We start from the raw sequence: 27,121 nt of genomic DNA on the forward strand, positions 1-27,121 counted from the left end.
TTTTAACTATTTCTGTTGATGAAGATAAGGAATATTTTCTTGTATTAACGTTTCTATCGTACGCATAAATACTAATCCAATCTTCAATACAACAATGACTCATATCCTTATCATTCAAACAAGCAAGCTCCAACATTATTCTCTGCAAAAAAAAAGACATAAATTCAACATTTACATGTCTGGATCCATTGGGTTTTAGACTTGATAATTGTAAAACTTTTTTTTACATAATCCAACTTAGAAATAAATATATATATTCTGTTAATAATACATAAATATACGAACATTTTTAATTATTTTCACTAGGAAGTTGAATAAAATCTTCGAAATTACAGAGTTTTTTTGTTTATTTGTTTTGTTTACATATATATCATGGTGAGTCACCGGAGGTGTGGATTAATAAAACTGAGATTCTCGAAGAAAATCAACTTTTCCATTTTAATGAATATTTAAAATACGTTTTTTAATTAGTACATATTTTGTTGGCACTTAAAGGATTTATAATAGTAAAAGATATGTATCAAGATGACAGCTGATGTATTAAGATACTATTTGAACGGGAAAATTTGTGTACTATTACAAGTAGCACCATCTACCAAGGAAAGCGTAAATAAAACTCAATAATTCAGCTGTCAAAACTTGATTCCAAAATAAAAATGCATAAGAATGTGCCTTAAAAGATTAATTAAATAAATAAGGGCCCTAATCAAGTACCTAGGGAGGTATGCATGTTTATCAAGCATATATAAGTCTTAAAGCATAAGAATTTCAGACAACCAGTCTATGATATTTCAGATCATTAATATTTTAATATTTTTTTAAAACTGAAATTTTATTCAACTGAAATTTAAAAAGAAATAATCATCCCTAACAACATTTATACATAAAGCTTTTACAAACTTTTAATATTTAATTTGTATAAAAATATTTCTTACTAGGCTACTTAAATAAGTGGAAAAGACCATTTTCTAACATGATTATTAATTCAGATTTGAATTCTTTTGCATGTCATGTATAATGTAAATATTTATGTAGGTAAGTATTTTATATAATCTTTAACTTAATTATTAGTTAGATAAATTATGCTCTAGCTTAGTAAAATGGTTAAAACTGGCTAAAATATTAGGGAATTAACATAAATTGGAAAATAAGTTTTCAATGCAGATCTTACATAAATATACCAGATAAGGAGAAAATTAAACACATTTTTATGATTGTTAACAAAAACATAAAGCAAAATCTTGTAACAAAAATTATTTTTTAAAACTTGCAGATAAAAAAGTTTTATAATGTTGTTTATTATATGTAAGGGTCATCGAAAATGAGTCCATGTTTGATTCAGAACTGATTATGTTGACTTTCTTTAGCTTACAAAAACAGATTTTCCATTTATGTATTCTGATACCACGAAATATATTTGTTATATAATGTGTATTAAGTACTGTAAGAAACGCAAACGATATTGATATTTATCATTTTTAATTAGCTTTCTTAAAAATATTTAAACTTTTTAGGATAAAATGGTGTCATAGGGAGAATGGATAATATGACAGGTGAGTGGATATTGCTGGTTTGTTGACAGCTTAGTTGACTGGTGGTGCTGATCAGCTGATTATCAAAAACCAATGCAAAGCCATTATGTGGACAGCTTGGCTATGGCAGGATTAGGAAGGGGCTGACCTAAAAAGTATTTGATCATAATAGATATAGATTTTAAATCCTAAACTAACGGCAATGCTTCTAGAGGCATCAAGAAGGTGACATTTGTCTAACTCTACCCTATCACAAAATAATTGAAAATATATTTAAACACTTTAGTGTTAAGGAGAGCAATATCGGTTCAGTTGTTAACACTGAGCATATTAAAATGTGCTTTTGGAGTTTATACCTACTAATCCTGTGATAGTTAAAAACTATTTTCCTGGAAAGTAAGGGGCAGACAGGGGCTACGAAAAATAGCTCAAAGCCATCCCAAGATAAACAAAGAAAATAAAATAGCCAAATAGATAACCTAATCGGTTCATTAGTTATTGAGATATTAAGATTGAGAAAAAAAACCTTACTACTTTTTATAATAGGATGAGAACTAGTGGAAGCTCCTACCTGGAACCACAGCTGGAGGCTGGTTGGGGTTTTCTCCAGATAAATGGAGAGCTTGAGAATGATCATGTAGAGGTTGGATGATTGAAGTCTTTCTCGCTAAACAAAATGTTTATATATGAATTACATGTTCTATTTTCAGGGATCTTAATGGACAAGCCAATGGATAATAAATAGATGAAAAAACTGTATTGGATACTGCAAATTTCAATCAGCCGATCAAGATTTATTTGAGTACCTAACGATTTAGAGCCAATGAATTAGTAAGCCTACAGTTGTAACTTGTATCTACCATATAAATATAAATCATGTTAAAAAAGGTCAAAAGTTTGTTTTATTGTTAGAAGATATTAAGGAATTTTGTTTCAAATAAGAGTTCTAATACACAGGCATCTAAAGTGATAAGACAATGGCAGATAAATTGATGCATTTCCCCTATGAAGAATATGATACCCAAATTATACCTTCTGTAGATTTCAATTAGTGGTTGAAACGTTTAGACACTTAGCTTAATGAACCAACCAATCAAATTCAATAAAAGTTCCCAAAACTTATATATACCAAGAAATAAGAAATAGTCATTAGAGAACTTTTGGGGACTAGTGAAATAAACAGCCTGATGTCCCCTCCCTCCCTGCCTAATACATGAAATTGGATAAATACATACCAGGGACACTGTCAGGTGTGGGATGTGCCTCTCCTGTTTGTGCTAGGACTGGCATGGCCATCCTGCCGGGACCACCCAGCCGACCTTTCTGCTGGGCCATCTGATAGTCACCGGAATCAAAATATTTCTGGCCCTTGGCTAACCGCTTCTGTAGAAAGGCTGAATGTCCGCCACCGCCGCCAAGAGGTCTGTTAGGCAAACCTAAAAAATGCTTATTAGTAAAAAAAACCTAAAAAAGAAATACCAAGAATATTCTAAAGAGCAATATGACTTCATAAAAGGGTGGCGAAATTTTTTCTTTTTAAAAATAAAAATAAAAGTTGGAGGGTCGACTTCCCTCTTCTCCCCCCTTCCACAACAAGGGCAGAGGCCTCTAGGGGCGTAGCTGCTAGTAGAAACTAATAGTGTTGACAATAAAAAGAAGTAACAGGAAATTTTCACGGGGGGGCCTTATAAATATACAAGACCTGTAACATAAGCAAAAATAAATTAGAGTAAAATTTACTTACTTGGAAACTTTGACTTGAGTTTTTGCTCCTCCAACTTTTCAATCTCCGCCTTCTCCTGTGAGGTGGGGACGGGGGCGGGGGGTGGTGGCATCTCCTCTCCCTCCTCAACAATTGTCTTCTTGTCATCCATCATTTTTTTCTGAAATTTTTGTTAAAAAAATATTTAAGGTTTTTGAACACAACAGAAATTTTGTTTGACAATAAATTCAAATATTCTTAAACCGGGCAAGGCAACATACTAAAGAAAATGTATCATACATATTGTGTTACTCCCTAGACTAATAGGTATAATTTATATTCTAAGAATGGCTTCGATATTGATTTATATCCGATGGATTAGAACCGACTCTCCTTGCCATACTGAAAAATCATATTTATAAAGCGTCGTATGACAGACAATTTTCCTCATATATTAAAAAAAAATCATAAAATCAATGCCAGTTTTAATAATTCCGAGGTTTTAAATCTTATAATTTTTCATTTCTATATCTGCGGAAAGCTGTCAGTTGTAGAATATTAAATTAGTTAGATGCTTGAATAAAAGTTCCTGAAAGTATCATCTAGATCGAGTAAAATCTTAAACAAAAATAATGAAAAATAAATACAAAATTGTCTAGATTTTATTATCTGTGATAATTAAGCTTAATAAAAATTTATATCAATAAAAGAATAATTTCAAAAATTGTAATAAACATAAACATTTTTATTTCAATCTTAATAATCACCTAGTAAATGCACTCTTAGAATCTAAAGAGAATTTAAAAGTTAAACTTAAAGACAGCAGTCTATTTTAACCAGCAACCAAGAAAATCATATTTCCCCATAACTTAACCGTCGTACGTATTGACAAAAGTGATTTACACTACCATTAAACATTTTTTTTAAAATATGACACTATAATGTGTATATTGAATGTTGTGAAAGTAAAAATTATTGAACTCACAAAATATACATATATACACAATATACAGTAAAGAAGAAAGATACATTACGATATGGGTTTAACCGAGATGGGGTTTTAAAAATATTTAAACAACTTTTTATAAATCGTTTGCATTAAAATCAAATAATTAATTAAATTTAATGACAATTGCAAGTTTATGTTTTTTTTTCAACGAATAAGATTAATGAAATGTTAACTTTTAAACAGCCGGAGTCGCCCCTAACACTTAGTCATATAGGAATTTTAAGAAATAAATAGATAAACCCTGCCCAGGACCTATAGAGAAGCTTCCCTTAAATGGAGAATAAACAACTAATTCATATAACAACCGACAAAAAGGCGTTATTCTATATGTCACACATTTAAATGTGTATTGATTTAACATAAAACTAACCACAAATTCTTAAAATACACCAGTAATGCCGCGTTCATTTATTTTCGATAAAATATTTTTGAAAACTGATCTCCGAGCCTTTCCATTACCCCTTTCCCCCACACTCTTCTCCTCTCCCTTATTCCATGCCTTTCTCATCGCTCTAACAATGTACACAAAGATTCCCTGCTTTAAAAAATATTTTCTCATTTTAACCAAATGATTAAAATTTTTCTCTCAAAATTTCTTGTGCTTCTTGCAGACAAAAAAAATTTAAAATCTAAAATAATTAATGAAAACTTATAATAGTTATTTCTCGCATCGTATTATAAACGGCTTTCCGCGGATATAGAATGTACAATTATAAGATTAAAACCAGTTTTTTACCCTCTAGGTGCCGTAGGCACGGGCTAAAAAAAGCTGGTTTTAATCTTATGATTGTACATTTTTATATTCGTAGAAAGCTGGATATGATACGATGCTAGACATAGTTTTTTCGTATGGATGAGAACCGGTTCCTATCCACCGGATTCGAATGAATACGAGAAAATTATTTACTAGAATAAAAATGAAAAAAAGATATCTTATCAAAAGGTCTGCTTCTTATTAGTATAGAGGTTGAGTGATTTTCATAGAATACCTATTTCTTTCTTTATTTTATAAAGCGACTGGTACAAAACAGCTTCATCGATGGAATAAAGCCGTTTCCGAGATTTTAAATCCAGATAAAAATTGTTTCATGAACTTCAACTGAAGTTTCTCTTTTAAGTTGGCTATATCCAAAAGCAGTGCAGTGTCTAAAATTAATATCTTATAAGCAACTGAACTATTTTAAATGGCAGGGTAGGGGAAGAGTAAATACAAAAATGCGCAAATTCTTGTCTAATATGATAAATCTTCAAATTAAACATTTTATTTTTATGAAATGGTTTATATTCCCTAGCCCTTTCCCTAATCTAACGATGTAATAGCTACTGGTCCTGCAGTGGTTTTAAGCTATTTTCTTTTGGATGGAACATCCCTACCCTTCAAAAGAAAAATCTTCCCTCCTTTCGCAAATATAGATATAAAATAACCCAAAGAACAACAAAAGGGGGGGGGGGGGTACCTCCCATCACTTCTTTGAGCCCAAGTAATAAGTAAAAAAAATACCAACCAAAACTCCTAACAATATAAACTGAGAAGTAAACATTTATTTTGTAGAAAAAATATTTTATACTTTTTCACAGAGGAAAAGAATTATTTTGAAAAGAGACAAGTTAAAAATTCAACTAAATAATAAAAAAACTGCATTTTAAAAAAATCATAAATTTTGTAAGACTTTACATAATTTGACTTTGAGCGAATTTTCATGGGATGCTCAAAACTTATTTTAGTAGGAGTAAGTAAATATGTATTTATACAGAAATTATTACATCATCATATTATGCTTTTCACAATTAATAATATTAATTGAAGATTCATTAAGCTTGTATTACAAACAAAATATATGGATAGCTAAGTAAATAATAAAACGAAATATATTAACAACTTGTAGGGAGTAATAGTTAGAAGTTTGTTTCAGATATTTTATCTATTTTACATCATTTCACAACTTTAAAATGATTTTTTCTTAATTTAAACAAAAGCTCGATAAAAAAATACTCAAGATTTTAACAATAAATGATTTTAATTCAAGTAAGCAAAAAAGAAATAATTGTTTTTCTTGAAATTTTTACATTTAAAATGATAAACAGGTATATATATATATATTAATAGCAGGAATATCATAAAAAAAAAAAACTTTTAAGAGTGGGGGACATTTCTTACTTACAAGCTTAGTTATATTATCCATGAAAACAAATGACTTAAAAGATTGAAATATCAACAAATCAAAGAAGTTAACAAGTGGATTATTATTCTTATTTTTAACTTTGAAGTATGATTCTACAGGCGTCGGAGTATATTTTTGATTACCCTTTCAAAATGCTTCAAAAATGATTCGTAACTAGGAAAATTTTAAGAGTCATTTGATCACATGAGTAATTAACATAAGAGGGTGAGAAAATGTTGCACCTCACTCCTGCCTTCCACTTGGTAACTGATTAAACTCTGGTAAACATCTGACTTAAGTTTTTTCTTGGTAGTTTACAACAATTAAAGACGATCATATTCAAGCTTCAGTCCTTGATTCTTCAATCCTTTCAAGTGTCTGTTGAAAATTACAACTTCAGGCCAGGGAAGATCGAGAAACCTAAGATAAAATATTAAATATTAGTTTAATATCAAGAGAAAGAATTGTATACAACTTTTTATTTTGTTGTACCGACACCAGATGGTACTTGAAAATGAACTGCACAATCAGTTTGGGTCAAGACCTAACGCATAAAAAATTTTCAATTAAGTTGCAAGAATATCATTAAACGTGTTACTTTGCCCCTAGCCTCTAGAGGAAAACGGTGGAGCTCAGGAAAATAGCATAAAACCACCCAGAGACTTTTATTCATAACCCATTCGGACCAGCCATCTGAGATTAGGCTTCAGACAAACAACCTTAATATTTTAAATTAAAGAATAGGATTTAATTTAATTAAAATGTAACATACCAATTGGAAGCTTTCTTGAGGTTTGGTAGATTATCAAGAAGATACAATCCCATTGCAAGTGTTCTTATTTTCAAGTTCTTGATGTGGAGCTCCTCCAGATGGGACATTTTGTTCACCTAATATAACACAATTTATTTGTAATAAATTTCCTAACTGTGTTATTCACCTCTTAGGAACCCTATATTGTTTTTTTAATTGTCTCACCATTTTTTTTTAATGCTTTCTTCCTTTTTGATTCCCCTTTTCCTTGTGTTGTTTCCCTCCTTGTGTTTCCAAAACGACTACCTGTCCTATATGTTGTAATTGTAATATGGAACTCTATGCAGAATTGAAAAGGAAAGATTAAATACCTGGAAAAGTAGGGTGAATACATCCTGAATTAGAACATTTGCACTCGTCACCTCGTTCGACACAACCAATCCTTGATAAAAAATTAATTTAATTAAAAAATTTGGTGCGAGGATGATTAACTCCCTCCCTCCCCTCCTATTGGATAAAAGAACTAACCAAAAGTTAATGTCCATGTTAGCAACCTAAATAGACGACAATTCCCCTGTCATAATATCGACGTATATTGTAAATCCATTACTCGACATTGCCTAACCCTGCGTATGAAAGGTGTCCTAATAAATAGAATACAAAACAATAAAATAAAAGTTAATAATCAAGAATAGTTATTTCTCGTATCGTATTATAAACGGCTTTCCGCGGATATTGAATGTACAATTATAAGATTAAAACTAGTTTTTTTTAGCCCCGTGGTGCCGAAGGCACCGGCTAAAAAAACTAGATTTAATATTATGATTGTACATTTCTATATTCGTAGAAAACTGGATATAATACGATGCTAGACATAGTTTTTTCGTATGGATGAGAACCGGTTCCTATCCACCGGATTCGAATGAATACGAGAATAAATGTTACCTATCTTGATGTGTTTGACATTTTGACAGTGTCCCCACAGAAAAGCAAATCCATGTAAATGAATATTTCCTTCAACTTCCAATCGTTCAAGTTTTCTAAAGAAAATTAAATGAAATGGATTAAGTAACGAAAAAAGGATACATTCATTTTTAACAGTAACTAGCGACTACGACCCCAGAAGCCTCAAGGAATACTTAAGGTAGGGTAGGGGTAAGTCTCTTCAACACCTCCATATAAATTTTTTTCTTATAGACGATATTTCCCCAAAAATAGTTATAAATTAATAAACCCTATGAGAAGCTACATTGTAAAGGAGAACCATATCGGCCCAGCGGTTAGCAAGATCCTTTGGTACAGACATCCTGTTACTTTTTAAAAAGATATAAAACAAAACAAAAATTACCATACATCTTAGTTGAAAATACTTTTACCTGAAGAAATTTTGTCCAAAATGCAAGGTCATTTCTCCCCTGAGAATTTTCTCCCCAACAATTATTCTTAGGTTCACCAGATTAGGACAGGAGCGAGCTATATGTACAATTTCAGACCTGAAATATATTTGTATTAACTTTAATATTCAGCTTAGCTTCAAAGGTGGCTTACTATTAGTATTCACTAACAGTTCATATTTTAGGAATAGTTATTAATCACCTCGTGTTTTAGATTAAAATTTTTTTTTAGATCAATTCCAGTTTTGTCAGCCCGTATGGTATTAAAATATGATATTTATTTTATTATTGGTAATAAATTGTGTTTAATACATGATTTTTCAGTAGGGCTTAAAACCGTTTCTATTCCAGCGGATATTTATCGGTTTCGAAGCCATACTGGTAAAATAATTATTTAATTCATCTGTCTCCAAGAAATGATCTTCAGAAGAACAAATGAATAAAAAAACAATCCAGGAATAATTTCCACCATTATGATCCTCATTTCAAACCTACTCATAATTCAACTGAGACAATTTTTAAACTTTTTCTTCAATCATTTCCACCATATGTGAAAGCTCCATAAATGGAAAAGATACCACCATGGGGACAATAAGAGGTAGTTAAGAAGGTACATGCAAGCTATATTATAGAGAAGCTATGCTTCTGAAAATAAAAAAAGGTACTAACCCATTGCCCTGTTCTTCTTCACACTCTAGTGTAAGTTTCTGTAATCTATGCCCTATCACCAACAAAAGGGACTTCACGTTTTGAAACCTAAACAATAAATATAAATCTCATTTAAATATAAGATTGTTCTTCCTTTTTAGGGGATTATAACCCCAAATGGAGAATTTACCGTTAAATATTTAATTTTATCAGTTCTTTCAGTTCCGAAATATAGTAAAAATCTAAACTAATGTTCTTTTTGGACCTTAATAAAATGCACAATATGTTATTAAAAGATCTGGATCATGGAGAGAAAACGAATTATAGGGTTTTTTCGTATTTTCACAGTAAGTAGCTTTTAATAGGTTAGGCAAATGATTGCCCCCTAGAAATAGGAGAAAGGCTACTGTGAAAATTCAACGAGACCTGTTTCTTTCCATGATCTTTCTTAATATATAAAAACAATTTCATATTTTAAATAAATGACCTACCTCATAACAATAAGATCAAGCTCCACTAAATTTGTTAACTTAAGAAGAGGTGCCCAAACCTAAATAATGAGTTATTTTTAACAATAAAAATTTTACTTCAGTAATAAAAAAAAAATTATGAGTATCAGGAATTTTTAGCAGTGTTTTAAGCTGGAAATGTGACTATATGAGTTATCCTTATAAAAGTAATAGGATACCTCATTGCCTATGTGTCTATCTGTATGTTCTAAGGATCTCACTAACCGCTTAAACAATATACGTATACGTCCTAGGAAGGTTTCTAACTATATGGGGGAGGGTACCGACCTCAAAAAAAATTTCTTTTTCTTTTGAAAACTTCAAATCGATCCCTTCCCCTCTCCCCCAAGTGCCCCTAGAGACCTGCCTCCAAGGGCTTAGCCGCTGGTAGTATTTTAAATACAAATCTTTTTTACCTCTGTATTAATTGTGTCCATTATTTGTATTTTATAATGGATAACAAGGTTGACTTTGCGCAGGTTTGGACAGGTTGTCGCCATCAGGTCAATATCTTCCATTATTTGGTTTCTAAACAGTTAAATCATTAAAGTAAAACAATAGAGGGTGAAGAGGTGGTTAAATAACTGTATGTCCCCATCCCGTGAACCCTGTGCCGACTTGGGTCTTAGCGTCGCATATCAGAATACCAGCAAATAGCGTCGCAGAAGATAAAAAAAATATCTCCTTATCTATGTTTTTTTTTTTTATTATTGGGAAGTAAAATGCTTAACACAATATTATAAATCGTATCAGCGCAACTTGCAGACAATGTTGTAAGAGTAGGTTACAAACGATTATTTGATTTTTAAGAATTTACATGAAAAATAGAAAATGACAAAATATTTACAAGCAAGAATTTGATAATTTCATTATCTTTCATTGCCCTATCTCTGAGTATTTACCTTTTGGCGGATTGATTTCTTGACTTGTGACCCAACTTTGTTGCGGATTTATTTGAATATTTCACCATCTCTTTCCGAACATTTTTAAAATCCGGCGTCTCGGGAACGAACCTAAGAAAAATTTAAACTTGTTGAATTTAGGATTTTGAGGATTTTTTCTGCATTATTCCAAAATCGGTTAGTGATAACAAAGAAAGAAAGTTTTATTTATTTTTGGGACAATCGTAATGGACATATTACTACTTGGATCTTACACCAGATTTTCATGTTCTTTGAAACACGCAGCGGACAAAAATAACGATTTACTTCCTTTTCCCAATCCCCAATGAACGGACTGACCAATAAATGTGTTCCATGTTAGCAAGCTAAATAATTTAAAATTGACGACAATTTTTACCCTGTCATATATCCACGTATATTCTTTACATCTATTACAATATTTTATCTTTTCACCGATTTTGTCATAGGAACCCACCACTGTTAAAAAAGTAGGGCATTTATTTTTTCCTCAGATTCCCTTTATAAAACTGAAAATGCTATAAAATAATCACTTACCCTATGTAAGGCTGACAATAATAGCTCCTATCACTGGAGTAGCTGAACTCCTGGATCCTGTGGTTCACATAGTTCTCATACCCAGGCAGCTCCTTCAGGATCTCCAGGCCGTAGATCATGGTGTTCAGCCACTGACCAAGGGAGCGTAGCCGTGGTAAGCGCAAGAACAGAAAAGGAAGAAATTCACCAAGAACATTACTGCTCCCTAGAAATATTAAGAAAGATAAACAGTGAGAATCTTTTGTTTCAGTTTTCTGTAGAATCCATTACTAAGTTTAAAGCTGTTTTAAACTTATTTTTCAGTATGGCTTCGAAACCGATCAATATCCGCTGGATTATAACAGGTTCTTAGCCTTACTGAACAATTATGTATTGCATCGTATTATAGACAAATTTTAACTAACAATAAAAAAAATCATAAAATCAATACCAGTTCTGTTAACCCGAGTCTTGAACCCCTTCGGGGCTATCAAAACTGTTCATTTAAAAAAATTTATTTGGATATCCATGGAATTAAAAAGCTGTCTATAATACATTTGAAAATAATAACTATTTAATTTTTGTTCTAAAAGTATAAAATTCAGGAAAATATATTAAAGATTATTTTTAGAAAACTTAACATTACCTATATTTAAAACTTCTAAAGTTTTGACACACTCGTTCATGTGGGGCCAGTTTTCTATTTCTCTGTACTTGATCACCTTGGGCTCAAACCAAATCTCATGTTGATCACAGAAAGCTGCTCCACACAACTGAAAACAATAAAATATTTATCACAACCCAACCCAGGGATCTAAAGGGATAAGACAATGGCCGATTAATTTAAGTGCATCCTGTTATGGTCATAATCAGAATTATCTCTTCAGTCGATGACAATTGATGGTTAAAATATTTGGACACTAAACTTAAAGAACCAACCAATCAAAATTCAATAAGTCAATAAAGTTTTTGAGCCAACAAATAAGAAAGTATTAATATAAAACTTTGGGGATTAGTGTAATAAACAGCCCTATGTCCCCTTACTCCCTGATCACAAATCTAAAAACTAACTAAAATTGTTTTTGTTCTATAACTTTTTGCTCTATCTATAATACAAAGTAGAATGATGTCTATCCGTCCGTCCCTTAAGATCTCGGTAACCACTGAACCGATCGGATTCTACTCCTTAGAGAATATACCTACTGGTCCTGTGGTGGTTTTAGGCTATTTTCTTGAGGGATGGGACACCCCCAACCCCCCAAAAAACAAAAAATCCTCCCCCTAATTTTTTTTTTTTACGAATTTTCCTTTTATTCGTGAAAATTTGCGATCCATTTGCATTTTTTTCGGCTGGGTAGGTAATACAAGATTTAATTTTAGCTCTAGGGGAACAGCCCCTAGAGGCTAGGGGCGAAGCCGCTAGTAGACTATAAAGACAAATGATTATTTTGATCTGGCAAAAGTTTTTTTTAATGATTTTACCAGATTTTAAAAAATTTTAAAACTTACCTCGCCCTCCCTACAAACACTGGCAGGATAGTTGTCATCCATGAACTTCCTGTCCTTCAGCCAGTCCTCGTGCTTTATCACAGAATCGTCCAACCCTTGCATGTCACTGTCCATCTCATCCTTGTCATGCTCTGTCTGATCGTCGCGCCGACTTCGTCCAACTCCCATTAGTAATCGCTTATACGAGGGTGGCGGCGGCTGGGACTGCGGGGTTGTGGTCGGTGCTGGCGGTTGAGGCGGTGACAGTGTTGCATGGACAGGTGACGGCTGTTGAACTTGAGATCTGTCTAGCCGTGAGGATTTACAGCCTGCTGCGGGGGAGCCGCTACTTGTCGAGGGGCTCGATGAATTTGATTCTAGTTTGCGCTTTAATGCCCGAGTCATGACACGCGGCGTTGTGCTGCTACTGTCATTTTTAATGTCATTGTTTCTATGACTTGCTGAGGTACTTGGTTGATCACTTTGAGATACCGCCGCTGACGTTGACGGTTGGCTGGTTAAGTATTTGTTGCTGCGGCCACCTTTATTAGCCTGTTGTCGTTTCACTTGGGATATCCGTATTTCATTGGAACGACGTTGTAGGTCTTGTAGCTGTTGTTGCAGATTTCGCTGCTGTTCATGTAAATTTACAGGACCTCCGGCAGCAATGACACCGGCGGCAGTTGGATTAGATCCTACAGGCCCGCCTCCAAGACGTTGCGCAGCAGAGTGCGAGGCTTCTTCGCTGCAAAATTCGCTTGAGCTCATGGCAAATCCATTTATACCTGCTGACGGTCCTTGGCTGGGATTAAGGCGGGCAGAACGGCGGTAACCATGGCGCGGCTCCCCGCTTCCGGGGCCCGTGCTGGGGGAGTTGAGTTTGGCAAGTTTGTGGCAAGGTAAGTTGGTGTCCTCCGCGGTAAATGGAGGACGCTTTATGTTTTGTGAGGAGCGGCGGCAGCTCCTTAACCGTGATTTGATACTGGTTTCTGCATTAATTAGGGGATCTACGTCCACTGCAGCCTGGAAATGAATGAAATATAATTTAACATGGACTATCTTGTCCATATGTAGAACAGCATAAGTAAGTTAATAAATTGCAAAAATGAACATTAAACTTGCAATAAAATAGAAGTATATTTATTATTTATTAATAACATTGCTTCAAACTAGAAATGCCCGTCAGATATGATTATGGATTTTCTAGGTATATCTTAAAACCTGAAAATAAGATAATGTTGAACTGAGTGCCCACTTCATATAGATGTAGATTCACACGGATAATCTACTTATGCTTTTGAATCCTAACTTAAGAGAATCAGGGGTACATACTTACAAATAGATGTAGAGGCTAATACTTATAATAAGAAAAATAAGCTTTGAATTTATCTAATTTGAATCTTAGACCTGAAAGTACCATTAAAATACTCAAAAATCAATATTAGGTCATATCCAGGTTATATCTAAAATTTAAGTGCAACCTAAACACCCTTCCATCCTCTCCTCCATTAAAGAGGAGAGGCCACCACCCCTAAAAAGCAGGAAAGGAACCGCCCAAGGAAACTGAGAAGCTAAAAGTAACCTAAGTATGAAACCACGACATTCAAAGGTTTTACCTTAGAGGAAGTACATAATCTGCAGATGGGAGCTCTTTTTGGTCGGACTAGTTCAAACACTGTAGACTCGGTACACTTGATCAGATCACTTACACACACACAATTACGTAATATCAAATAGGACCTACAAAATAAATAATATGTTTGTAAAGTATTAGCTATAAAATAATTTGAAATTCATTATGAAATTTTTTTACTAAGTATAAAACAGGGGTGTATGACGTATGTATATGTTTCTAAATTCCCCAAAATCCGACGGGGGGGGGGGGGGGAAGGTGGAAAAGAAAATTATTCAAAATACGGAAATATTCCGTGTTTTTACTATATAAATTGGAGAAAAAATTCAACTAGGTTGGATAATATACACCCCTGATAAAAATGGAAAAAGGGTTTCATGTTAGTGCTCACTAGCAATTACGGAGCGAGGAAAAAAGTTTGTTCTACATAATAAACCTTCTGTTTTCAATTGTTTGTTGGTTAAAACATTCCACAAATGAATTAGGAATATGTTGTGGTTTCCAACCATAGTGGCTGTCCAAACTCTTAAGATCGCCGAGGGGAAAAAAGTATAGGTAAAGTATATAATTTTCTAACTTTATTAAAACTGTCCTTAAACCAGTCAAGTGGTTAAAATATGAATTTAAGTGCTTTTAATCAATACAGTTTAGTGATGAAAATTAAGAAATGCATTACCTTTTAGGATATCTCTTAATAACATGTTTATATACAGAATCAAGGAGGGGGATGACAGGATTGTTTGTGTAAGGTCTCTCAACTTGGTTGGGATGCCACTGGTCCAGACAAAACTGACAATATCTGGTTGTGTCGTGCGGATGGTACTCGGAACATTCGTCCTCCTCGTTTTCCATAAAGAATAGGTACCTAGCAGAAAGAAAAAATTGAAGAATAGGTACCTGACAGGAAAATAAAAGTATTTTACCAAAGGAAAAATCTCCATGTGCATCTGAACTGAATCTTAGCCTCAGAGAATCAGGGCTACTAACGACAACATTACAATAATTTGTTACTTTTTCAAACAAAGTTTTTTAAAAATCTTTTTGATTCTTAAGATGTCAGTACAAACAAGAATCTTAGTATTTAAGGAAGCTCTAAAATTAAATTATCAAGTCTTAATTCTAAGGTACAACATTCTAAGGCAAGTCTATCTAATTTTTTCAATAAATAAGTTTATGTTCCTTAAATAAACATCATTCAAATTTGAATAGGGTAAATGAGTTGATCAATTTAAGTAAAATAATTTTCAATTTGCTTACTATGTGCCACGACTTGACAATATAAAAAAACAGGTTAAATCATTTATTATCAATTTAGCTATTTTTAAAAATAAATAATATTAGGATAAAATTCTATTTATGCATACGTAGTGAGCAATGTATCTAACAACCTTTTTTTCTAAATATAAGGTTTTACCTATGAAGGCTGTGAAATGCGTCTCTGAAGAAAAGAGCTATGAGACAGTCAGCCCAGGTGTCGGTTCCAAACACGTCAAAAATGCGAAGGCGGGGACAGCAGAAGCCAATGCGCGCCAGAAATTCAAACTGGAAGTCTGCCCGACTGTAAATCTTGCACTGGATGTTGTTCTTCAAAACTAACTCTGTCAACTTGTTGTACTTCAGACCCTAATAAGAAAATTTAAAAATAATCTGTCAGTATAAAATTTTTATGAACTAAAAATATATTCATAGTGATTAAAAATATGTTTTAATAATTGATATTATTTTGTTTAGGTTGCTAACAGTAAATTTATTTTGAAGATTACCTAAACATTTGTTTATCTTTTTTTTTAACTAAAAGCTCAAATTTTTCTAAATTGAAGATTAATTTTATTTTCAGATAATTCCACCAATTTATTAGCACACCTATTATAGGAAATGTTGCATTATATCCAGTAATATAGTAGTGTGTGAAGGGGTAAAAATGTATTGTTAAGTGAAATAAATTAACTTAATAAAAATATACCTCCCCTTTATTCCGTTAATTGCAAGGATTTCATACCAAAAGTAGCTTTTAATTGGGACAATCACTACTCGTTAAAGTGAAGTATTTTTAAGTAATTGGGCAATTATTTTATTGGCTTGTGAATAGGTATAAGTTTTAGCCGCCACAAATAACCATTTAAAACAACCAATAAGATATCAACTTTATTAAATTAAAGCACACTCGCTATCGACATGTAAAAAAAATAAAGTGAACTGAAAACAAAAAATTTTGAAAATCGAACCAAAAATACAAAAGATATGTGGAAATATTTGAAAGAAAAAAAATGAATCTTGTGCAAAATATACACCCTTGATATAAAAATATATATAATAGGTACCTTTGGATGAATATCTCTGAAGAGGACAATAAGATCCACAACAATGCCCCGCCTATCCGGTGTGTCATAAATATTTCCCATACCAAAGTTCTTGGCAAAGGCTTGCTGTTTGTCTGTCTGATCCAACCGTGGTAAACTAAATATATCAAAAGATGTTTCAGGGTCTATTAAAATCAGGGATAATGGGATAAGACAAGCAGGAATATACATGAAAAAATAAAATCTGGTTTTGGATTCAAGTAAATTCGTACAAACATTCATATATTCCTACTTACGAATTGCCTTCTATTTAAATAATTAAAAATTACATGTAAAAAACATACTTTTTTACTTAGGTTTATACCACTTTATAATATACTTTATAAAATGTAAGAAACTTACTTTTTCTTTGAAGGTTTTGGTGGGTTTTCGTTTTCTGATTCCTCTTTGACAATACTGTCGGAGAATACTAACCTCTCAAGCTGGGACACCTGCCATAGCAATTTTGTATTTAAATTAATTCAATGGTAAATCATATATTAGGATGTGGAGATGTGATAAATTCTATCGGTGTCATGATAAAGATGTTAAAAAAACTCATAGATTTTCCTTATTAAAATTGTATAATGGTTAAGCCGTTAACGAGATTTATTTCAAGACCATCAAACACATACATACTGTGACCTTATTACTTTATAGAATACTAACTACTGCGCCCCTAGCATCTACGGGCCTTATATTCGATAAGATAAAGGGCAGAAAAATAGCATAAACCATACACAGACTTCATATAAAAAATAGCAAAAACCATCCCGCGACCTATAAATAGCTTTACTGTAAAGGAGAACTATATCGGTTCAGCGGCTAGAGAGATCCTTCGCTACATACAAAGAAGCTTACCAAATGAAAATAACATGTTTAATTAAACTGTGTTTATCACTCTGTTCTTTGATTGATTGATTCTTTATATAAAATAGGATAAATTATGAAGAAACTATTACCTTGCCATCTGTAGCACCAAGCAGATGAGTTAGAACTACAGGCACGTTAAACTCGAGAGTTCCAGGGGCATGGCGTCTACTCTTAACTTTGTCCTCCGTGAAAATGAGCTGACGAATCTCTGAGCACATGATTATTCCCATCATGGCCTCCTGCACGAATGCTCCAGTGCCTGAACATCAAAGATAAACTTAGACCAAAGGAATTGATTGTGAATTTTTCGTTAAAAAACATCTACCACCGAATAATATTTTAAACAAAAATAGTTTTGTTGCTATTAAACCTCCTTAATCGTATGCAAAATCAAATGATCATTTTCTATGAATGAAAATATTAAATAAAATACTTACAGCAAATATTTGGGCAAGTTGGAATGACAATTTCTTCTGATTCTATACTGTCTGGATTATTATCATCCTTGTTATCTGTATACATGTTACAGTACTCCTCAGATGGAAAGTTCTCACTCAGAATCATAGTCACCATTTTCTCTCGTATGGAAGAACTCGCTATTCCGGTGATCTTATACTTGATGTCGTTCTTCAATATCTAGAAAAAACAAAATTAGATTTTCATGAAAACTGATGCCTTTATGAACTCAAAAAAAAGGTTAATTTCGACCCCCCCCCCCCCTCCTATTTTCATTTCTAGTTTTTAAAAGAAAAAGTGTTTAAACAAAAACATTTATATTTTTTGAGAGAAGGGGGTAATTTTTTCTTGTGAGAGAGACACACAGAAAGGCAACCTTTTACTTTTATATAGGAATATGTTTATTTTAGATATCTGCTAGTAAAAATAGTAGGTATATTACATGTAAATATACAAAAAGGAATTATTTCTTACCTTCAACATTCTTTTAGCTACACCTTTCAGAATTCTTGACTTTGACTGAGTGAGAGCAATGTAGGTGACAACCTCTGATTCCAGGTATTTCAGATAACTCATTATACACATGTCCTCCAGACTTTCGGGGTTCTACAAACATAAGTATATTTTTAAATGTATTTTAAAGTTTCTAAAATATTTCTTTGCATGTTGAATTCATAATTATTCATTTTTAGGTAACAAAAACATACCTTTAAGACTATCTTGTTTTTCCTTTCCTGATTGGCATTGATCAATCCAGCATTCACACCCAGCGGAGGATTAGGCGGTAGCGGGCCACCAGCCACAGCAGGACCACCCGCCACACCGCCATGATTGAGCACTCCCGCCTCTGGGTCTGGCAGAAAGAGCAGTTCCCCGTCGACAGGCCCGGGCGGTATGGCCGGGCCTGGCACCACTATGGGTGGGGGTGGTACACCTGGAGGTCCCGGATCAACTGGTATGTTACCTCCCCCGGGTAACGGTACCTCCATTTTTGTTTAGCTTTGCCTTATTTTCTGTAATATTATGGTTAGTACAAAATAATTGTCTCGCATGTACAACAGTAAAATTTCCTTTCCAAATATTAAAATGGTCATAAATGAAAATCAACAAAATAAATACATCTACATACAAAATTTTTCCATATTAAAAACAATAACAAAACATCACCGCTGTAAAATGAGCATCATGAAAAGTTTTTGATAGGGATAAAAATTGTCTAATACATTAATTTAGTAGTCTACTTGTAATACATAAAATTCAGTACAATAAAAAAATTTAGATAAATAATTTTAAACAAAGAGAAAAAAATGTTTTAAAAATCCAAAAACAATCACAGATAAGGAATTTGTGACTGGTTTGTTAACTGATTGAATTTTATTTGAAACATAATAAAATAATCCCTAATGTGAATTAAACTTATTTTTAAATTCAATACTAAAGCTAGATGTAATAATATTAAAATATAAGAAAGATTATTATTAATAAAAGCTAAAAATTGCTCGAGATCCTATTATATCGATCAAAAAGCACCTTTAACAACAATGTATATTAGAATATTGTATAATTTAAACTAAGCTGCAAATATAAAACAATTATAAATATGATTGTTTTGAATTTTAACTAACAGATGCACCTCAAAAGTTTGTCAATCCGGCTTATGCCAATACGACCACTTGAAGAGATCAATTTTCTTTTAGCTTAAACATTTAAGGATTAGATAAATAATGATAATTAAATGAACTGAGATATTAAATATAAATATTTATAATTTAGATTAAATAACTCAACTATAGGTACTAACGTTGGCAATTTCAGCTCAAAAATTTTGTTTTTTTTTTGGATCCAAGCAAATTATCATTGAACAAACCCTTACGGTACTAAATATAATAAAAATTTATTTTTGCGTGACTGGTAAAAAACAGTATACAATAGTCAAACTTGGGGTAAAGCAAATGACACAGCAAGGAAGATCCTAAGCATAGTAGCTGGGAGATACCAACAAGTCGGTCAGCACGTTTAGCTGGTCCTCGGTGAATCTCTCCTAAATCAAATAATAGGTATAGGAATAACCAACTACTGAATTAATTCGATAATAAATATGGGTAAAAACCAGGAAACTAAAGGAATAAGACAGTGGCCGATAACTTGATGTAAATCCCCAATGATATTCACAAATTACCCCTTCAATAGATTACAATTTGTGGTTGAAACGTTTGGATACTCAACTTAATTATCCAACCAACCAATATTCAATGTCCCTAAAGTTGCAAAGCCAACGAATAAATAGAAAACATTATTATAAAACTTTATGGACAAGTGTAATAAACAGCCCCATTTCCCCTCCCTACCTGGTAAAAACTCAACTTTCTTTATTAATGTTGATGTGAGATGAATAGTTGAGGGCCGGGGGAGGTATTCCGGGAGAAACAAAAGATGGACTTACCTTGTGTTCTGTCCAATTATCTTGATGAGTCCGCTTGAAATCCTGAAGGACACGCTTGACAGTAGCGGGGATAGGATTAGGATCATGGAGATGGTCACCCAGAACTATGAGAACCTCAGGTAGATGGTCAGGTATATCGTATGGACAAGCACTCACGACACTACAAAGCCCCAACACGCCTAGATTGTATGTAAAAATCTAATAATGATTACAAATTAAGTTTATTTCATTTTTTATTTGTAATATACCTGTTCTAAAAAATACAATTTCAATTGATAAAATTTACCTTTTAAAAAAGTTTTACATTAGACTAGACAACGTATATTTCTTTATTTGGATCGTAGAATTAACGAAAAAGGGGTTCGGCGTATTTTTACTGTAGCTTTTGATGTTATTTTAGGTTAGGTTATCTAAAAGATTGCCCCTTAGGGTTAGGAAAAAGGCCCTGCAGGGTTAGAGGCCCCCCGCCCCCTGCAGGGGCTAGAAATAGGAAAAAAAGCTACCGTGAAAATACGACGAAACCCACTACTTCAACTTTATCCTGACCTGCGTGGCGCTTAATCAACGCCTGATTGTGCTTATTCTGCCAAGCAGCCTTATCCTCTGCCGTTTTTCCTTCCCCATCCTTCCATTTCTTCAGCTTCTTGTTGGCAATCGCTATAAAGTCGACTGTCATTTTTTCCCTTAGCTCAGATGTGATGAAGCCACAATGAAAGAGACCGCTGAGAACCGTGCCCGCCTTCTCCCTGACCTCTAGCTGTGGATCCTGGAGAAGGTCGGTGACCGTGTCAATCAGGGTCTGGGTACTGCTCTGAGGCGCGCACAAAAATACAGGGAAGTTAGTGAATATTTGTACCTGAAATATTAAAAATTAGTACCTTATTCAAATAAATTAATATGATACATACTTTTAGTACGTAAATGAAAACCCCTAAAAACTTTTCATAACTAATAACTAAAGCAATGTAACAATTTAACCAAGCTAAATTCTTGTTTATGAAAGGTAAAACGTTAAAATCATGGGGAATTGTATTTCATTCTTAAATGCTCTATGAAAGGAATTATATAAACCGTACTTATACGAGGCATCCCTGAAAATTATATTGTTATTAGGTCTTAAGACACATAAACATCCTAATCCTTTAAATCACAAAATTACCTGCAAAAATTCTAAGCCACAGACTTTTGCCTTCCAGGATTGTGATTTACAGACATTAGTTATACCATCCACAGATACAGATACAAGATCAGGGGATAACAAGGAACCTACAAAACAAATAAAAATAATTCGAATTCAAAAGCTACGGAGTTTTAAATAACTAGACTTTTTGCTTCAAGATGCTCTATTCATTTTTGTTAAACATAACACATAACACGTGAACCATGAAAAAAGGTGGATTCTTTTAAAACATTAGGGTCGCTGCATCGCTTGTGAGACAAAATTGTTTTGGTGGACAATCCTCCAAAATCACATAAAAAAATCTGTAAAAATCAAATAAATCTTAAGTTATAATATTTAATTTTTGTAGATTTTTTGTGATTTTGGAGGATTTTTCACAAAAATAATTTTGGCTCACCAGCAATGCAGCGACCCAAATTTAAAAAAAGAATACACCTCAGGAATCGTATTAAAAAATAATTAAAATTGAAAAAAAAATTTACCTGACATAACTGAGAGGGCAGACATACAATCTCTAGCCAACTCTGGTTCCAATTCATTACTCTCATTCAAGCATAACATTGGCAGAAATTCAAACAGCTCCGCTTTTAGAGGATAAAGATTTCTCGACAGAATGCCAATCATAAACTTGCACACAGTTTGGAGAAGCCTCACACCAGCCTGACGCTCATCCCATTGCCGTTGCAGCTCTGGATCAGAGGATACGTGTGAATCCTGAACTGACGTCTTACTGGTCTCAGCAGATATCATGGGTACCATACCAGGACTGCTTTTGTCTGAACTTGTACCAGGTATACTGCCAGGCGGGAAGTGGGGCATGAACGGCATCCTGCCCTGCATTTCTGGAGGAGGTGGACCCCTCATCAAAAACGGTGGAAAACCATTTGGAGGCGGTACCATTGCACCAGGAGGCGGTCTCATTGCACCAGGTGGTAGCACCATAGCACCAGGGGGTGGAGGACGTGGATAGGGCATGGACCCCGGAGGAGGAAACATACCACCTGGAGAAGGCATTGATCCAGGTGGTGGCATAACTCCTGGAGGAAACATGGCTCCTGGTGGATGCATCATCCCAGGAGGAAACATGGCTCCCGGTGGAAGCATACCTCCAGGAGGGATCATCGCGCCTGCCGGGGGTAAATTAGAACCATTTGGAGACATAGCATTTCCGTGCGGTGGAGTCATAGGCCCAATTGTTGGTATCATTCCCATGGGAAGCATTGGCAAACCTTGCTTTGAAATCATGTCTCTGAACTCCTTAGGTAGAGATGCCAAAAACTCTTGGTTCATTTCGAGATTTTGAGTCGAAGCTTTGTGGAAATTGTACAACTCCGGGTCCGGCTCTGTTTTCATAATCTCTAGCCGGGGTAATAAACTTTGAACAAAATCTGCCACTTTAGGAGATGTAGAAATGATATCCTCCTTATTCTCATGATCAAAGTCACATGCATAAATGTTGGTCAGTATAGATCCGATTCTCTCACGCACATTGTGATAGGGATGATTGAGGAAAGGGCTGAGAAAGTTGTTGAGGTTGTGCAACAAACTAGCACATCTCCACTCCTGCTGTGCCATAGCACCCTGCAGCATGTACAGCCTGCTACTGTCCAGAAAACTTCCCTGGCTACGCAATGGTTCTTCCATCAGCACTTCCAACAGCCAGTGGATTCGATTTGGATCTCTGGATTCGCTAGCTGTTGCCATGCATGTACCCCAGTCCCCAACAGTCTCTACAGTGACATAAAGTAGTATTTTGCGGAGAAGTGGAACCAGCCACTCCCAGAGTCTCTCTGTCATGCTCCAAGTCCAATGCTTGGAGCCACGGATTAGTCCGGCTATAATTTCGGCACCACATCTTTGGGATGACTCGTTTTCAGTCAATGAAAGACGTTCTATGTGAGGCTTTAACAGCTTCAAAGCACTTTCACCATAGTTTCTGAACAATCCTTTCCAAAGCATAAATTTCCTCGAGTCAAACTTGTCCATATCTTTTCTTTCCTCCAGAGAAAAGAATCCAACAATTTTGTCTACAAGATTCTGATTGTGAAAAACCTCCAGAATTGGTCGCTCTTCAGGATTCAACTCCTCCATGTCTCTATCCAATTTAGGTTGATTACAATCAGGGGCATAAATATTCAATTCCTTGGGCCACAAATAATAGCCCCAGTGGGTTTTGTGAACAAAGTTTGGTTTATTCCAGGATTCCTCGTCAGTTGGATGATTTTCTGGCTTGTAGAGCATCCAGTCATTGTCTTGTCTGACACCTGGGGAAACAGGCGGAGTCTGAGCAGGCATCTCCTTGACAGCAATCTTGTGTTTTCTCTTCTGAAGCCTTAAAACTCCAGCCATAATAAAGATTGAGGTCTTTCTCACCTCTAAATTATCATGGGCTAGGTTGTTTGCCAATAATTTAACAGCCCTAGCTGGTAAGTTGACGTCATGTCTTAATATAGTCGCTATGATTAGTACTCCAGCCTTGTAGCGCTTCCAGTGAAGTTCACCAGATTCCAGCAGGTCACACAGGTTGTTAATAATCCTGTTATACCGTTCCAAGTTATCATCACTGAGCTGCTTTAACTCTTGACAGCCTGTGTTGATTTCATCCTGACTAGGTTTGCTTCCCGCAGGAACAAGAAAGCTGCCATTATCCCACAGATTCAGACCGCAGTCTACAACAGGATCTTCAATCTCCACTTTAACCGCAATTGTATCCATGTGATTGAAGATTGTTTCAGCTAACTTGGACCATACTTCAATTATGCTTGGCTTTTCGCTCAATGGAGATGTTAGCATTGCTGGGCAGACTTGTTCAAAGGTTTCCCAACAGTTTTTGTTGGCCAAGGATTTGCCGCTGTGTCCCAACAAAACGTACAAAGCTCCCTTGTACTGTTCATGTGTAACTCCGCTAGTATCCTTGTGAACCAACTGCAAAAGCCTGGGCAAAACAACTTTGTAGCTGTAGGCAAAGTGACGGTGACACTTTCCCATCAACTCTTGGGCCTTTATACGCACCTCTGAATAATGATTTGTGGCAAGCTCCAGAATATCCTCAAATATCTGTCTATGGTGGTCTGTAAAATCTCTGTTTACATTCTCAACTAGCCTAGTCTCGTGCTGCAAATGTGCCCGGTCAACAAAGATGGGACGAATATTTTTCTTCTTGCCCAGCAGTTTGTTTTCCAACACCTTCTTGACCGCTTGGAATGATTTGTTTCTTGCCTCGTATTCCTCCTTGGTGACTCCATTCCAGAATAGAGCTGCCTGCAGTACGCTGACAATGGTGGTCAGACACTTGGTTCTGTCGGGAAACTCGGCCACTATGTAATGCAGCAACTAAACAATGTTAAAATAATTTGTAATAATATTGCTATCATAGGTATAGTTTTTTTATTTTATTTTAAGTTTTCTGCGTTTGACTCCACATTCTTGTGAATCTTACTTCCAATAGAGAACCAATTTGGTTCAGTAGTTATTGAGATCTTAAACTTGAGACAAAAACAAATCTTATTACAAGGTATACAATATGATATTATATTTAAAACAGATATTTATTACCTTGTGCATGAACTGTACAACCATAAGTCTGATATTTCCTTCCTTGTAGGTAATTTCTAAATTTTCTCCCAGACAAACCACGTGCTTATGGTGTTCCATGTTTGTCTAAATATTAACAGAAATTAATTAACTTAAAAAACAGAATGTGCCACTTTGAGACGTATCTTAACGTTTTTATCTGGAACTATAAAAAATAGTTTGATAACTAGGTATGTATGTAGTAGTTAAAATATATTACAGAAAACACAGCTCAATAAATGGAAAACTAGAGTCGTAACCTCTGTTTACAGTTATAACAACCTAGGGCCAGACCTTTATAATTGGTAGAAAGCACTCATTCCAACTATTGCAGACAGTAAACCCTTTGATTGCACAACATTTGCCTGAAAATATTAATTGTTGTGCATAATATTGACTTGCACAAGTTTTGGACAAAAGCATTCCCCCTACTCTATTATTGTTACGCAACTGACAGCAGCAATAGGTAAATTTCTTTGTCTTTAGTTTTGATGCAGTTTTCAGGGACGAAATTCGAACCCATAACCTCCCCAGTGACGAACGGATGTACAACGTAGGTTTAGTTGTAGATAACTTCGCTACTACAAATGAAGCATGTTACCTTAGAATGCTGGTGCTGTATAGGGGTTCCTTCCCAGAAGGGGAGTTGAGACCCAACACCCTGAACCAGGTTTAATATCACAGTCAATGAGTGCTTCAGCTCCTCTTTGGAGAGTGTCTTCTGTCCCTCCATCCAGCTCAACAACTTACTCTCCTCCAAGGCTAAGTACTTCACCAGAATTTTGGAGGCTTCATTGATCATATCTTTGTCTAAAGAAAAATGAAGGTGTGAAGAGAACCTCTGAAGAAATGTAACCTACAAAACAAACCTCGGCATTACAATGTAATTTTTGCAAGCGCAACTTACTAACTTCACATTTATGCCCTTTAAGTCACAATTAATGGTTGCTGTGAAGAAAATAAAGATTAAAAACTCTATTTAAGTGGTTATTATATATTTAAGATCTTTACAAAAGTTCCATCCCGCTAAGTTAGATAATAATAATGTCAGGGATAAGACAATGGCCGATAAATTAATGTATGTGTATTCCTAAAGATTATACACAGAACTTACCCCTTCTGTTGTTTAAAATAAGTGATTTACACGTTTGGACAACTTAATGAACAAACAAATCTGAATTTTAAAAAAGTCACCAAAGTTTATACGCAGCGAATAAGATATCGTTGTTATAAAACTTTGGAGACTAGTGTAATAAACAGCCCAATGTCCCCTCCCTCCCTGTATTAATAGGCATACCTGGAATATTCCAATCAATCTGAATATCCTTAGGAGCCACAGTCGCCCCCCAATCATCTAGAGGAAGGTATTCTGACAGAGGTCTGTCAAAACCTTTCACGGAAGACTAAACAGAAAAAGAATTTTTTTTACAACAATTGGCAGCACACAGCGACACATTCTTAATATCAGTGTTGTATGCGGATCCGGATCCTCAAAATTTGGTCAGTGCGGATCCGGATCCTGACAATAAAAATAAAATCACTAAAATTTTCAAAAAATATTTATTCCTTAATATCGAAGTCAAAATACTTTTAATTTTTAAGTCTGAACCTAAACCTTAAAGATTGGCTCTCATCAAGAGAATGTCTTTGTAAGTGACTATTTTATATAAATTTAGGTAGATTTTTCCATAAATTTATACCCCAGGATCCGGATCCGGACTCAAAAACATGCGGATCCTTTCGGATCCGGATCCACAATTCTGCTTAATATTTTGACAATTTGGGGAAAGATATACCAAGGATAACAACATCCATAAGAAGCAAAGCATAGCAAAAAAAATCATTGATGGACAAACAGACAAAGTCAGTCATAGAGCAGATGTTCAGTTGTAAAAAGATAATATGCAAAAAAAATTAAAGACGAAACCCTTAGAATAAAATAAGTTTTTGTGTCTTTTAAAGCATAAAGACAGTCATACGGACAAAACAATGT

General features: G+C 34.3%; 4 protein-coding genes across 10 annotated transcripts in view; all 4 read right to left on the bottom strand.

Moving 5' to 3' along the window:
- Positions 1 to 142, bottom strand: part of LOC145317611 (deoxyribonuclease-1-like 2) — a 28,112-nt gene extending 27,970 nt beyond the window's left edge. Inside the window, exon 1 of the mRNA XM_080158759.1 lies at positions 1 to 142. The gene's annotated coding sequence lies outside the window, so the exon portion shown is untranslated.
- Positions 142 to 3,437, bottom strand: endos (endosulfine alpha). Of its 2 annotated transcripts, XR_013879054.1 has the most exons (5): positions 3,277 to 3,437; positions 2,768 to 2,968; positions 2,104 to 2,199; positions 1,406 to 1,680; positions 142 to 1,114 (listed from the first exon to the last, which is right to left on the bottom strand). XR_013879054.1 is itself a non-coding variant. In XM_080158762.1 (4 exons), the coding sequence occupies exons 1-4, from the start codon at positions 3,407 to 3,409 to the stop codon at positions 1,637 to 1,639; spliced, it is 474 nt and encodes a 157-aa protein (XP_080014888.1). In that variant the 5' UTR covers positions 3,410 to 3,437; the 3' UTR covers positions 142 to 1,636. The 2 variants fall into 2 exon arrangements, 1 of the variants encoding a protein (XP_080014888.1); XM_080158762.1 differs by having other exon boundaries at positions 142 to 1,680.
- Positions 3,409 to 18,973, bottom strand: LOC145317610 (uncharacterized). 4 transcript variants are annotated; one of them, XR_013879052.1, is made up of 23 exons: positions 18,640 to 18,973; positions 18,407 to 18,538; positions 17,914 to 18,112; positions 17,566 to 17,735; positions 16,967 to 17,055; positions 16,586 to 16,721; positions 15,679 to 15,887; positions 14,941 to 15,129; positions 14,248 to 14,371; positions 12,653 to 13,654; positions 11,790 to 11,916; positions 11,165 to 11,369; positions 10,610 to 10,720; positions 10,124 to 10,235; positions 9,690 to 9,748; positions 9,220 to 9,306; positions 8,533 to 8,649; positions 8,102 to 8,196; positions 7,528 to 7,598; positions 7,178 to 7,293; positions 6,610 to 6,825; positions 5,996 to 6,408; positions 3,409 to 3,514 (listed from the first exon to the last, which is right to left on the bottom strand). XR_013879052.1 is itself a non-coding variant. In XM_080158758.1 (21 exons), the coding sequence occupies exons 1-21, from the start codon at positions 18,919 to 18,921 to the stop codon at positions 6,729 to 6,731; spliced, it is 3,729 nt and encodes a 1,242-aa protein (XP_080014884.1). In that variant the 5' UTR covers positions 18,922 to 18,973; the 3' UTR covers positions 5,768 to 6,728. The 4 variants fall into 4 exon arrangements, 1 of the variants encoding a protein (XP_080014884.1); XR_013879050.1 differs by having other exon boundaries at positions 5,996 to 6,825; XR_013879051.1 differs by lacking the exon at positions 3,409 to 3,514 and having other exon boundaries at positions 5,768 to 6,408.
- Positions 18,939 to 27,121, bottom strand: part of LOC145317609 (proteasome activator complex subunit 4-like) — a 16,691-nt gene continuing 8,508 nt past the window's right edge. Inside the window, exons 15-23 of one of the 3 annotated variants that reach the window (XM_080158757.1) lie at positions 26,426 to 26,531; positions 25,730 to 25,938; positions 25,111 to 25,215; positions 22,038 to 24,888; positions 21,535 to 21,641; positions 20,922 to 21,231; positions 20,376 to 20,554; positions 19,800 to 19,973; positions 18,939 to 19,283 (exon numbers count right to left, since the gene is read on the bottom strand). In XM_080158757.1, coding sequence (XP_080014883.1) covers positions 19,905 to 19,973; positions 20,376 to 20,554; positions 20,922 to 21,231; positions 21,535 to 21,641; positions 22,038 to 24,888; positions 25,111 to 25,215; positions 25,730 to 25,938; positions 26,426 to 26,531 — 3,936 coding nt within the window. In that variant the 3' untranslated portion in view covers positions 18,939 to 19,283; positions 19,800 to 19,904. Of the gene's footprint in view, positions 19,630 to 19,799; positions 19,974 to 20,375; positions 20,555 to 20,921; positions 21,232 to 21,534; positions 21,642 to 22,037; positions 24,889 to 25,110; positions 25,216 to 25,729; positions 25,939 to 26,425; positions 26,532 to 27,121 lie in introns of all 3 variants that reach the window. The other 2 variants (XM_080158756.1, XM_080158755.1) reach the window with 2 other exon arrangements.

Source organism: Acartia tonsa, chromosome 4 (genome assembly GCF_053477335.1).
Source record: "Acartia tonsa isolate MP-2025a chromosome 4, ASM5347733v1, whole genome shotgun sequence".
Classification (NCBI taxonomy): Eukaryota; Metazoa; Arthropoda; class Copepoda; order Calanoida; family Acartiidae; genus Acartia; species Acartia tonsa.